The following is a 13,688-nucleotide window of genomic DNA, read 5'->3' on the forward strand; positions in this document are numbered from 1 at the left end:
AAAGATCATACTTCAAACGCCTATATCTTTTGATCTAAAAAACATTTTGAAGTGATTCAAATTGGAGAATAAAGTTCATCTTGAGAGCTTTCCAACGACTGGTCACATGCCTTATTCCGATGAGTAACGAAGAAGTTATGACCTTCCGAAAATAAGCTGTTTCGCCAAAAAAGGGCTGCACGTCCGTGCCAATAAGTGGCACGTCTGTGCCGGTCCCTGCACGTCCGTGCCTAATGAAGCACGCCCGTGCAAGTTCAGGCAGTAGCTGCTGCTCGTATTTTAACAGGTCTGCACGTCCGTGCAACCTTTGGCACGTCCGTGCCGACCTGTAAACGGGTCGTTTTTCTCGTTTTCTCCGTCCTTTCTATTTGGGGTAATATAAATACCTTCTTAGCTCTGATTGTAAAAGAGAGAGCTTCTTAGTGTAATTTTAGCTTAGGTTAGGTTTTTAGAGAGAGAAACTCTCAAATTTTAGAGAGAGAAAGTGAGAGAAACAATGGTTTTCATGGATTTTGGATAATCAAAGGAGGAATTTGATGATTTGAAGATCTCCATTTTATATCAATGAGCATTTCTTACTCTCTTCTCTCTTTATGCTTTATTGATTGCTTTGTTAATCATGTTTAAGTAGATTTCATTCTACTAGGTGTTGAGTGAAGCTTTGGTATGGTTAATCAAGTTACTTGAGATAAATTTGATGATAATTGTGTGATTAAATTGATTGAATTGATGATGGCATGTTGTTTGTTTTAGATTGGATTGATCTCCCAAGATAGCAAACTTAATTGCATGTTAGTTCTAGTTTGACAAGGGATTGTGAATTAGAATTAATATATTTGATTGGATTTTGGGTAAATTTCTTCTATGCGCCTAGTCAATGAGGGATCTAGGCTAGGAATTTGAGAGATTGCTCTTGAGTGTAATTAATTCTCATTTTAATTCTTTCTTTGCATGATTGATTATCCAATCGATTCCCATTAACTTGTTAATTGTTCAAAGTGGATCTTTGCCCCTAGTAGACTTTATAATATCTTGATCTTTATATGTGTGTTAGTGTAGTTGTAGTGTCCACTATCCATAAACCGACTTCGGCGTAGCTTAAGCATTAGATCGAGAACAATCCAACATTGCAGTTCCTTGTGGTTCGACTCCGAACTTACCACTAGACTTGTTTAGGGGTTAGTTTAGGATTATAATAAATTTTGTTTGGCCGTGAGGAGGTTAGTCAACGACCTAATTTCCCCGCGCTCAAAATGGCGCCGTTGCCGGGGAACGGTGTCAATGCTTGGTTGTTTTTGATTGCTTGAGTCTAGGTCTTTGTGTATACTTTTCTTTTTATTTTTATTTTTTTATTTTTATTTTTGCTTGTTTTTGTAAAAAAATGGCAAGTAACTCGTTTCCTCAATATGACAATGAGCCTTTTTGTGAATATTTCAATAGACTTGAGGGATATTTGGACTTTAATTGTTGTAGTCTTTGGGAGGCTTGTGAGATTTGTTATTTTGGTTTGAATGAGCAAACTAGGGATGAAATTGAATGCATGCATAATGGTGAATTTAGAGCATTATCAATTGATGATGCTTGGGATTTTTATGTTTGGTTTTCTTGGGATGTCAACAATAAGGGTAATTATTCTATTATTGATATGCAATGTGTTGATACTTTCAATATTAGCATGAATTCCCACGATTTGTTACATGATCCCTTAAGTGAACCTAGAACACATGATTTCAACTTTATTTCCTCTTTTGTTCATGATGATGAGGTACATGCTCAAGTTGATGCTAATGGTGTGTTTCAATATTCTTCATTATTTACCATGCCTTCTTGTGATGTGCTTCGTTCCCTTAATGATGAATCTCATGTGTTTGATTGTGCCCCCACTCCCCATTGTGATGTATATGCTCATGATCTTAATGTTAATTTTTCCAATCTTGGTTGTACTTCTTCTTCTCTTGTTGAGCCTCAATATTCTACACCTTTTGAATCCCTTATTGCTACTTTTGAATCTCAAATTAGGTGCATTGAGCTTGATAATGAGCTTGGGCCTAGTAAGGAAATGATTCTTAATTCTATGAGAGGTCAATTAGAGATAATGAAAAAGAATGAGGAGCGTCTTGAGGAGGGAAGGAGAAGAAAAGAAGAGTTAGAAAGCCAATTGTCACATTTGATGCTTGTTTGTGAAAAATCCCAATTTAATGTGTGTGTTGAGGATGATGATGATGATTTTGAGAAACCAAGAGAGTGTGAGGATCCCATTGGTGAGCATATGAGTGATGGTGAAGGAGTTGAGAATGAAGAGAGTGTTGATTTTGAAAATCTTAACCCTCTTTCCCATCTTGATGAGTCTCAAGTGCATGATTGTGATCCTTTTATCCACGAGTATTTGGATTCATTTGAGGTTATGTCTAATGTGTTTATTGAGTGTCAAATGAAAACCCATAGCCTTTTGAGTGAGTTCATTAAGCATGCTTCATGGGAGAGAGATAATTTTGAAATGAATTTGCATCCATTCATGCATGGCTTTGAGATTTTAGGCTTTAAGGAAGTTGAGGGAGTTGTTGTTCATGATTGTAGTGAAGGGGATTATGTAGTTCCTCTTGGAAGTTGGATGTTTGAGGAAGATCATGATCATGAGTGTTCTTCTTTTGAGGATTCTATGATTGATTTTCATGCTCAAATTGGTGATTTGAGGGATGGTGGTGAAGAAGAGACCATTTGTGAGACCATTGCTCCTATCCCCTTCTCTCATGTCCCTTTTTCAAGGAATTTCAACCATATCCCCTACACTCCTATATCCCTTCCTTCCTTTGTTAATGAGCCTATTAGGGAACCCCTTGCCTATGATGATTTTCATGTCCCTCATTCGTCTTCTATTGAGGAAAAGGGTGATTTTGCCACCCAAAAAGATTTTTGTGAAGAGAGTTTGCCTTTCTATTCTTCTTCTTATTTTCTTGAATTTTCTTTTGATTATTCTTCTTCTTGGCAACTCCCTCTTCATTTTCTTTTGTGTGCCCTAATCTTGGTGCATGTCCTTCTTATATCATTTGCCTACTTGTTATCTTATGAGATGTGTAGTAGTGCATTTGACAAGCTCTTGCGATCGTTGCAATATTATTTACTAGAGCGGTCAAGCTTGGACCTTAAGCAAGCCTTTCTCGGGAAGTAACCCGTGTTTTATTGCTTTCATTTTCTTTTCTTTTTAGAATAGATTTTCTCTCATGGAAATGTTTGTGTGCTTTTTTCTAGGTACATAACATGATATACTTTGGTGCATTAGTTTGGATCAAGAATCAAGGAAGTTTGGCACCACAATTGCTAGCATATGGAAAACAAGATTCAATTCTTGAGAAAAGTGGCTTTGAAAAGTTTAATTGGGTCATTTGCGGGTATATACACCCACCTAAAATCCGGTAATATCTTTCCTTGCTATTTTTCCATTGGTTGATACCTAAAGTGGCTTTGAAACAGGACATATGTTGGGTTGTTGGATTGATCTCCTCGTTTTCCCCTCCCATGGATTAATTGATTTATGATTGAGTTTAGTGTTTCATTCAAGCTTCGGGGAGGGTATTCCATCATGTTTGGTGGGATGTTGATTCATATATGCCATGCACATTTGTATATGTATTTTCATGTTCTTTATCTTGAAAATCACAAAAAGATTTTTGTTTCTATCAAGGCAAATTTGCAATGTGTTTTCTTTTGTTCTTGCTTTGGACATAATACTTTTGGACTTGTATTCTTGAATGTCTTTCTTCCTAAATTTTAGAGGTGTGCACAGTTTGAGAATGTGTTAGGTTGACTCTAGGATATGGTATGCTAAGGTAGTTGGCTAAGAACTTTGGGACCATGAAGCTTTAGTTCACTTGTTTGTGGTAAGATGGAGTTGCTCTCTATAGTGGATATGAAATTAAGAGTTAGTTATTGCTATCCCTAGTGAGGTATAATTGTTCAAGCCTTCATCATATTTTGTTGAGCGGCATTTTTGGATCCTTGGCTATTGCATTCTCATATCTAGAACTTGACTTTTAGCTCCCAAGATCACAACCGAGCCACTTTAGGGGATGACAAAGGCATTTCTCTTTTTATAGGATTAATTTTCAATTTTTGGATTTGGTTTGCATTTGCCCCTCTTGCTAGCCCCTTTGACCCATATGCATTCTTTTCTCTAGCCACATACAAGCCTTCAAGCGTTGGTTTCACTTTAATTTCTACCTTTAGTTTTGTGAAGCAATTTTGTTTTCGAGCTTGTTTTATTGTTTATGGTGCAAGTTTAGAATTATGAGTTCATTTGCAAAGCAAGTATGTATCGTATATAATTTTGTGCATAAAAGCAAATGCATTTTGAGAAAAAAGCCATCCAAAGTTAAAAGAGGCAAGGACATTGAAAAAAAAAAAAAAACAAAAGCTTGGAAAAAGGAAATATTGAAAAAAAAAAGTAAAGAAGAATGTAAAGCACAAAAAAAAAGGGTTTTGTTATTGTTGTTTTCCCTGTTTTTGTTATTTTGTGTTAAATAAGCTTGGGGAAAGTTATTTAATAAGCATACATGGCACTTTTGTTTTGGAACCGTTTGGATCTTGTGGAAGAAGTTCCACCCGTGCTTCACATAGGTTTACCACCAATTTCAAGAGTTCTCCACACCTTTACTCTCCTAGCTTATATGTTAATACCTTGAAAGTCCTTTTGATCCTAGAGGGTTAAGTCATTCAATGATGGCGGGAAATAGGAATCAAGCCTATAGAGCGAGTTTGCATAGCCAAGATGTCGGGTAACCTTCTCAATGTTTTTAATTTCTTATTTATTTTCTGGTTCCTTCGTGGAATCATGAGAAGCTAACTTGAAAGTGGATTTGAAACTAGTAGAGAGAACGTGGTTCGATTGGTTGAAACAAAAGGTGGAATGTGTTTCCTTTAGTTCTCTATGCTTAGCATATGTTATGTTTCAATCAACCTTGGACATCTTAGAACGTGCATACCTTTATTATTTTAGAAAGATTGACATTCATTAGTGTTTGTTCCATCATAAAAGTCCACTCTAGAACGCTTGTAACTTTTCTGTTACTTCGATTTATTTTATTTTATTTATTTATTGCTTTGCCTTGATTTTTGTCAAGAGTTATGGGTTAAACTCTTAGGACACCCTTACGAGAGCTTACTCGTCCTCTAGAGCAATCTAAGGGGTTTAAAGTGCTTGATGCATACGCTAAATGTATTCGTGATTCCTACGAAAGTGAGTTAGTGTATATTCTTTCCCTTCTAGTTTTCTTTGTTTGTATAAAATGCATCACATTCCCTTGTGTTTCTTTTGTTTTGCTCGAGGGCGAGCAAAAGTTAAGCTTGGGGGAATTTGATAAGTGTTATTTATGTCGCTATTTTTAGGAGTTTTCTAGTTAGTTTTTCATAGTTTTTCTATCTTTTTACTTGGTTTTAATAACGTTTTACTACATTTGTCATGTTTATGTGTGAAATGTCGTTATTGCTCAATTTTGGCTTTTCTTGCATATTTTGGTGGCTTATGACATTAGATTAAACTTTATTGGTTTACTCTTATGTTTAGGAACACTTGGATAAGTTCATTGCTCAAGATTGAAGAAATATAAAACATAAAAGAACAAGTAATGAAGAAATGTGCACTTGATTTGCAAAGATCATACTTCAAACGCCTATATCTTTTGATCTAAAAAACATTTTGAAGTGATTCAAATTGGAGAATAAAGTTCATCTTGAGAGCTTTCCAACGACTGGTCACATGCCTTATTCCGATGAGTAACGAAGAAGTTATGACCTTCCGAAAATAAGCTGTTTCGCCAAAAAAGGGCTGCACGTCCGTGCCAATAAGTGGCACGTCTGTGCCGGTCCCTGCACGTCCGTGCCTAATGAAGCACGCCCGTGCAAGTTCAGGCAGTAGCTGCTGCTCGTATTTTAACAGGTCTGCACGTCCGTGCAACCTTTGGCACGTCCGTGCCGACCTGTAAACGGGTCGTTTTTCTCGTTTTCTCCGTCCTTTCTATTTGGGGTAATATAAATACCTTCTTAGCTCTGATTGTAAAAGAGAGAGCTTCTTAGTGTAATTTTAGCTTAGGTTAGGTTTTTAGAGAGAGAAACTCTCAAATTTTAGAGAGAGAAAGTGAGAGAAACAATGGTTTTCATGGATTTTGGATAATCAAAGGAGGAATTTGATGATTTGAAGATCTCCATTTTATATCAATGAGCATTTCTTACTCTCTTCTCTCTTTATGCTTTATTGATTGCTTTGTTAATCATGTTTAAGTAGATTTCATTCTACTAGGTGTTGAGTGAAGCTTTGGTATGGTTAATCAAGTTACTTGAGATAAATTTGATGATAATTGTGTGATTAAATTGATTGAATTGATGATGGCATGTTGTTTGTTTTAGATTGGATTGATCTCCCAAGATAGCAAACTTAATTGCATGTTAGTTCTAGTTTGACAAGGGATTGTGAATTAGAATTAATATATTTGATTGCATTTTGGGTAAATTTCTTCTATGCGCCTAGTCAATGAGGGATCTAGGCTAGGAATTTGAGAGATTGCTCTTGAGTGTAATTAATTCTCATTTTAATTCTTTCTTTGCATGATTGATTATCCAATCGATTCCCATTAACTTGTTAATTGTTCAAAGTGGATCTTTGCCCCTAGTAGACTTTATAATATCTTGATCTTTATATGTGTGTTAGTGTAGTTGTAGTGTCCACTATCCATAAACCGACTTCGGCGTAGCTTAAGCATTAGATCGAGAACAATCCAACATTGCCGTTCCTTGTGGTTCGACTCCGAACTTACCACTAGACTTGTTTAGGGGTTAGTTTAGGATTATAATAAATTTTGTTTGGCCGTGAGGAGGTTAGTCAACGACCTAATTTCCCCGCGCTCATGGAACCGGCAAAACATTCTTATACAATGCACTGTATGCAGAGATACGCCTCATGAATAAGATTGTTTTGCCGACAGCAACCTCTGGTATAGCTGCAGCAAACATTCCTTCTGGTAAAACAGTGCACTCAAGATTCAAAATACCAGTAGACAGCGATTGCTCACTAGCATGCAGCGTTTCTAAGCAAAGTAGCCTAGCAGCATTGATAAAAGAAACAACCCTTATAATATGGGATGAAGCATCAATGGCAAACAAGCAAAATTTGGAATCTTTGGACTTATTGTTACAGGATATATGTGATAATAATATTGTATTCGGTGGAAAAGTAATTGTATTTGGCGAGGATTTTTGACAGGTGTTGCCTGTTGTTCCTAATAAGTCTCAGAAAGAAGTAGTTGACGCAAGTGTGGTGAGTTCATATATATGGAATCATTTAAAGAGATTCAGATTGACTGAAAACTTAAGGGCCAAAGAAGACCCTGCATTCAGTGATTTTTTGCTTGCAATAGGAAATGGGGAATTGAAAACTATGGAAAGTGATCTCGTTTAGTTACCAACACAGATAGTGAAGACTTTTCAGCCTGAAGAAGATCCAATAGTAGACTACCTAGAATCAACTTTTCCAGAATTGAGTTCAGGCAGTTTGGATCCCAAAATTTTTTCAAGGAGAGCTGTTCTAACTCCTATAAATGATGATGTCGATTCTATAAATTCGTTCATGATTGATAAGTTTCCAGGGAAAGCAAGGACATATACAAGCTATGATACTATTTTGGATGACACTGGCAACATATACCCTACGGAATTTCTGAACAAACTGTGCCCAGGAGGAATGAGTCCTCACAACCTTGTGTTGAAGAAGGATTGCCCAAATATTACTCAGAAACCTGTTACCTTCTTCTGGTCTGTGTAATGGTACACGTCTCATATGTAAGAGGTTTTCCTCAAATTTAATCGAGTGTGTGATTGCTGTTGGACAGTATCAAGGCGAACATGTGTTTATACCTCGAATTAAACTCAGGCCATCAAGTTCTCAGAAGTATCCTTTTCAATTTCAGAGGAACCAGTTTCCAATCAAATTAAGTTTTGCAATGACCATCAATAAGTCTCAAGGGCAGACACTAGACCAAGTGTTGGTCTATCTTCCTCGATCGTGCTTTTCACATGGTCAATTATATGTCGCTCTTTCACGTGCACGGACATCGGATAAAATCAGAGTCCTATCAGTTGCTCCTGCTATAGAGTACGCCCAAAAATCTGTTAAAAATGTTGTTTCGTACAATGTCTTAAAACTAGCAGGAGTAATCTAGGTAAGAATACAAAAAAAACCAGCCTCTTATTACATATTATCTTAGTTAAGACAATATATATGCATTTACACATAAATCCTTAATTTAGTTTCTTTTGCATGTTTACATTGCAGGGAATCCGGTTTTATAGGATCTACACCCAAGCTTAAGGTCATTTTGTGTACATTTTTGAACAACTTTTGAGCAATAGCCTTATGGTTATAGCATTTTAGAATAAGCTATAACTGTATAAAATGGTCTACTAAGATGCATTATGTACTCTTTATTATTTTGATTTGAAATATGAAGTGTTCCTTCTTAGAAAGCAAAAATTCATTTACATTATTCATATAAACATCTAAATATTATAGTATAATAGTAGTATCATAGAGTATGCTAGAAAGTTTAGGCTATCTTTTAGGGTGGCTTAAGATCTGACAACCTATCATAGACTTTTCAGCCAAAATTTAGAATTTGGACCATATGAAATTTCTCCAATGAGTTCTTTTTTTTAAAGACTTTTCAAAAAAAAATATAACTTATTATTTTCTTATATGTAAGTAGAAAGTTAGACATATCAAATGTAAAAAAGAGACACTTTGAATACCTAACCAAAAGCATAGAATGTGCAGTTTAAAGTTCAGAGTACAGATTTCCTAATCAGAGGTATGGGATGAACAATATAAACAGTAACAACAACATTTTTTTAAAAAAAAAAAAACCTCACTAGTTATTTTCCAATCTATCTCTAGAAGTATCCAAGGCTATTGTAGTCAATTTACCTGTGATTTTAAGGACTACATGTTTTTTTAAAGCACTATAAAAGCATTTGCTGCTAGGGCATATGCTTTTTTTTGTTTACAGAAGCAAGTATTCTTAGCATTAATTTCTGAACTATGGAAGTTATGGTTTTTCCTTATGCAATAATTACTCATATTAGTTTTTAGAATTCTTATTTTCGTTTACCTTTTCTAAGAAATTTATTGTTATTTAGTTGTATGTTTTTTTAGAAAAAAATTAATAAATTGGATTGCAGATTCTGTTTTAAAGCTGATAGTAACCATGAAATTATGTACACATTTATATGCATAGAGTTAAAATTCAGAACAACTAGACACAAACCACAATATGTGTATTTGAATCAGTTAAATGCATCAAGAAAGTCTTATATAGTCAGAGTAGTAGTTGCTGAAAAGGGAAAAGACATACTATCTTCCAAAAAAACTGTCAGATTCCAGACTTTGCTACTGAAGGATAAGCAGGTATCTATTTATTGCTTTAGAAGATTATAAGTCCATGTTATTTTAGGTATGTTTTGAATGTGAGAATCTAAGTTTTTACCACTCAATTTTGGTTGGACTGTTTTGAATGTGAGAATCTAAGTGTTTTCCAAGTACAAACCTTTCACTACTATGATTGTATGCAGTAGTCTAACTAATTTATTGTTCACCTTTGCTCCACATAAAAAGGAGAAATAGATAAATTAATAAAAAGTCAATGAAAAATAGGCAATCACTTTTGAAAGATATTGGACTAGAAAAAAAAAAGACATAGATCTTGCTTTTACCGAAATTCTTAGACAATAAAATCTGAGTATATGATGCTTTTAACAGGCTGCTTGATTTTGTAAACCATAAACTTATTTTAGTCAAGGCAATGGCAGATATTATATATCCTTTAGACTTATAGTTATTATTGTAATAAAATCTAAATGGTCAGTAAGTGATTGTGCATCATATCCATGTTGCTTTAGGTTGCTGCTATGTATTATGTATGCCTATGATTGTTTTAACAAGACTCAGTGACAACTGTAATATGCTATTATGCTGTTTGATTCCAATTATGCATTCTGAACTTTGATACATGTGATTCCTTTCAATGAGTTGTTTTATGCACTTTATTCTACAAGTTATTAGCATAAATTGCTATTAGTAAAATTATTTTTGCTGTTTTACGCATTTTATTCTACAAGTTATGAGCATAAATTGCTATTAGTAAATGTACACGATTAGTTTGTTACTTTGAATCAGATCTTGTTGTAAAATAATCAATAAGTTGATAAATGACATCTAGACTGATTAATAGATTGATCGGCTCTTATACTATACTCGGTTATTATCATTTATAAAGGGATTAGCATTTGATTATCACCACACTATAAATTAGCTATAATTTGAGCTGGAAAAAAAAAAGAAAAAGACTCATTATCATTATCATTATATTATAAATTAACCATAATTTGAACTGAAACAAAACCCTCAATGATTTCTACAACAGTGACACATTATATAATAGGATTATTATAATACATTAATGACAGCATTTTTTTTTGCCAAATATGAAGATAATTATTTATATTTATAACTTTAGCTTTCAATTTGAAACGAATGCCTTGGACTAGCTAACAAGCAGAAGTAGATTGCTGAATCTTCTTTACAATATGATGCTAATAGCATCGTGTGGCTTACAAGTTTGTGCTGCAATGTTGTAGGGCAACAGGATGCGAGGTACTTTATTTGGAGATCAGATTGAGGCTTTTGAAGATGCACTGCAGTATCTGGGAGAATATGATATTTCTGCTGCACCAATCAAATTTATAGATGAAAAATGGAGAACTGACCTTGATCAGTTCCCTTACCAAATGACTTTTGGTAGTAGAACTGTGATTCAGCCAGTTGATCCTGAACTTGGACCAGTTTTACCTAACTACCAGCTAATAGCAGCTATTCCTCGTGCAGTAGATCCAGATGAGAGATATGGTAAGATAATATAACTTAACATGTTCAGAATAACTCTATCTAACAAAAATATTAATTAGCATTTTTTAATCACGGATGTTGTAGGAGTGGTTCTTTATGTTGAAGACAAACCAAGAACAGTTGAAGGGAAAGATGGAGGACGAGATAGCTTAGTGCGAGAAATAATCATCACTGATCAGAGGTTACTTTACATGATATTCAGTGTCAAAGAGAATAGTAAATTTTATTTAATCATGTTTCTGTATTACAATAACTAACAATGTGTTTTTCATGTAATAGCTGCGATCAACCACTCTCCATCTCTCCGTGGAATGACTTGACAGAACCAAGGTACTTCGACAGATTAAAGAACTGGGCAGATTCATTCCAAGTCATAGGATTTAGAGCACTCAAACCATATACTCGTCGTGGTAAGACATAAACTGCTATTATTAAATTACTTTAGCATTTTAATGCTATGAATATGTCATCACTACTGCTTTAAATAGGATTTTCAATGAACTCAAGTATGTCTACTCGCATAATATATGAACCTAAGGGAGAACGCGCACGTGTGCTGCAAGACTGGTAATTTTCTGTGCCAAAATATAATCTGAAATAACAGCACCATAAACCTTATAATTTGCTAATTCTGTTTGCACTAAAACTTATGCTAGGGTAAAACTCTTCCACCAGAGAATAGTTGACAGACATGCAATGGTATTAGATGTTAAATACCCAAGTGAAAACAAAAAGATAGTCTCAATTGCTGATTTGAAGCGAAGAAAGGTAAGACATTGCTCTTACTGAATTAATTCAAAGATTCATGCCTAACTGAAAATTAGACATGTGAAATCTAACAAATATTCATTAACTATAATGTGTGCATAGCCAAGCAACACCATGCAAGAAGAGATTCTTTGGATTGGAGTGACTATTCAAAATGCTGACTTAGAGAAGGTGAAAGCATATACAGGATGTTCTAATTGCTCAAAGCGCTCCAATCTCCCATTGCAGAAGCGTTTCTCATGTTCTTCTTGTTCAAACAAAGAGAGTATCTGCACATAGAGGTATATACATATGAACTTATATAACGATGTCTATTTAGTAGCATTATACTTAATAACATAGACTTATTGTTTATATTAGAGCAACATTTAAGTTCGAAGCTAGAGATGACACAGGAAGTATGGCATTCACTACATTCAACGATGATACAGAAAGACTATTCAGAAAAACTGCTGCAGAAATCTATGCTATAAAGGAAGAGGTATATAACATTACAATGACCGCTTTAGCTCTTTACTTTCGTATTAATTTACTTACAACTGAGAATATACTTAGAAGAAGCACTTAAGCAACTTCTTCTTAACAAAATTAATTGATTCAGTACCCTTAAATAAAGTACACGCTGATACACACTAAATGAATTCTACATAAAAATACAGCACAAAATTGAAAACTAATACATTTGTAGCATTTTGTGCACATATGTTTCGATCTTACACACTCTGTTGCATCAAATTCTCATTAAGAAACAGCTAATTATGGCAGAAATTACATTTGACTTGAAAAAATACACCACATAAACAGTTTTATAAACCTACAAAATCACAGATGTAAATTTCACCTGTTACATGTTTAGAGTTTATTTTTGTCATATGCTACTATAATGCATTCAATACAGGGTGATTACGACTCATTCAAAGCTATTCAGAATAAGCTTAGCAGCATCCCGTTCTACATTCAAGTAGGGCCAACTTTGCACCTGGCTCAAAAAAATGTCCTAAAGTGGGCTCTCAAATCTGTAGAGCTGAAAGATGATCCCAACACACAGGAGATTACAGATGAAACACAAGGAGCAAACGAAACACAAGTGGCTAACATCATGACTGAGATGCAAAGTTCTAAGCCATTTATTCCTACACCGAACCTGAAAATCTCTTCAATGAACCATTCGCAGCAAGAAACTTTTACTGAGGAGCCTGAATCACCTCAGCAAACTTCTGAAATGATCAAGCAAACAAAATCTACAGGGAAAAGGCCCATGGAAGCTGAAGCTGAGCAAGACACATCATAGTTGCTGAGATCACAACCTGCTGCAAAGAAAAAGCTTTGCTTTGGTGGAATGTCTCCACAGAAGCGCACTAAAAGTCAAGGCCACACCACATCTCTGGGAAGAGGTAATGCTCAAGATGCTGCTGAGCTAACCAAAACTGATCAGAAACAAACCACACCTATCACTGTGAAGACTGAAAAAATCAAAAACGCCTCCACTGAACCAGCCACTAATGGAAATTAATACCCGATATATAAAGCATATATATAGCAAAATGATCGAATTTCCCTTATCAGCTACCTAAAGAAGACCAAGCAATATATGTGGCAAAGTGATCGACTATCTAACATCGGCTGCTTAAGGTGCATTTCTTGCACACCTTTTGAATATTAAATTTTTTGCTGCTCTCAAGTATCTAGGCAGCCATAGCTGTTTACTTTTGCTATGTTAAAAACACAACTATTCAGGTTTATCTAGCAAATGGCACATTAGGTGCTTTATGTTGTGTCTCTAGCATCATCTAAGGATCAACTTTAGGTATGTCCTTATGGTTTTATGTATATAGAAGAAGGATGCTGTAGAAAGATGTCTTTTGAGGGGTTTCCTAGAAACAATGACAGTGGTTATTGTTTCTAGCAAACACCAAGCTAAAACTCTGTCCTATGTACTCCTATTTATATAAATATATATTAAAATATATTTATT

At 34.8% G+C, this 13,688-nt stretch overlaps 3 protein-coding genes across 3 annotated transcripts; all 3 read left to right on the forward strand.

Moving 5' to 3' along the window:
- Positions 1-1,148: 1,148 nt before the first annotated feature.
- LOC145611197 (uncharacterized) lies at positions 1,149-6,226 on the forward strand. The gene is made up of 2 exons (XM_081666488.1): positions 1,149-3,413; positions 5,561-6,226. Exon 1 carries the CDS (start codon positions 1,382-1,384, stop codon positions 3,167-3,169), a length of 1,788 nt encoding a protein of 595 aa, XP_081522614.1. The 5' UTR covers positions 1,149-1,381; the 3' UTR covers positions 3,170-3,413; positions 5,561-6,226.
- Positions 6,227-6,949: 723 nt separating this feature from the next.
- LOC145610718 (uncharacterized) lies at positions 6,950-7,810 on the forward strand. The gene is made up of 3 exons (XM_081666019.1): positions 6,950-7,207; positions 7,253-7,306; positions 7,460-7,810. Exons 1-3 carry the CDS (start codon positions 6,950-6,952, stop codon positions 7,808-7,810), a joined length of 663 nt encoding a protein of 220 aa, XP_081522145.1.
- Positions 7,811-7,988: 178 nt separating this feature from the next.
- Positions 7,989-13,004, forward strand: LOC145610719 (replication protein A 70 kDa DNA-binding subunit D-like). Its single transcript, XM_081666020.1, has 10 exons — positions 7,989-8,198; positions 9,332-9,448; positions 10,678-10,945; positions 11,030-11,126; positions 11,225-11,355; positions 11,434-11,512; positions 11,602-11,713; positions 11,816-11,978; positions 12,076-12,194; positions 12,612-13,004. The coding sequence occupies exons 1-10, from the start codon at positions 7,989-7,991 to the stop codon at positions 13,002-13,004; spliced, it is 1,689 nt and encodes a 562-aa protein (XP_081522146.1).
- Positions 13,005-13,688: the final 684 nt, after the last annotated feature.

Source organism: Chenopodium album, chromosome 24, assembly GCF_948465745.1.
Source record: "Chenopodium album chromosome 24, dcCheAlbu1.1, whole genome shotgun sequence".
Classification (NCBI taxonomy): Eukaryota; Viridiplantae; Streptophyta; class Magnoliopsida; order Caryophyllales; family Amaranthaceae; genus Chenopodium; species Chenopodium album.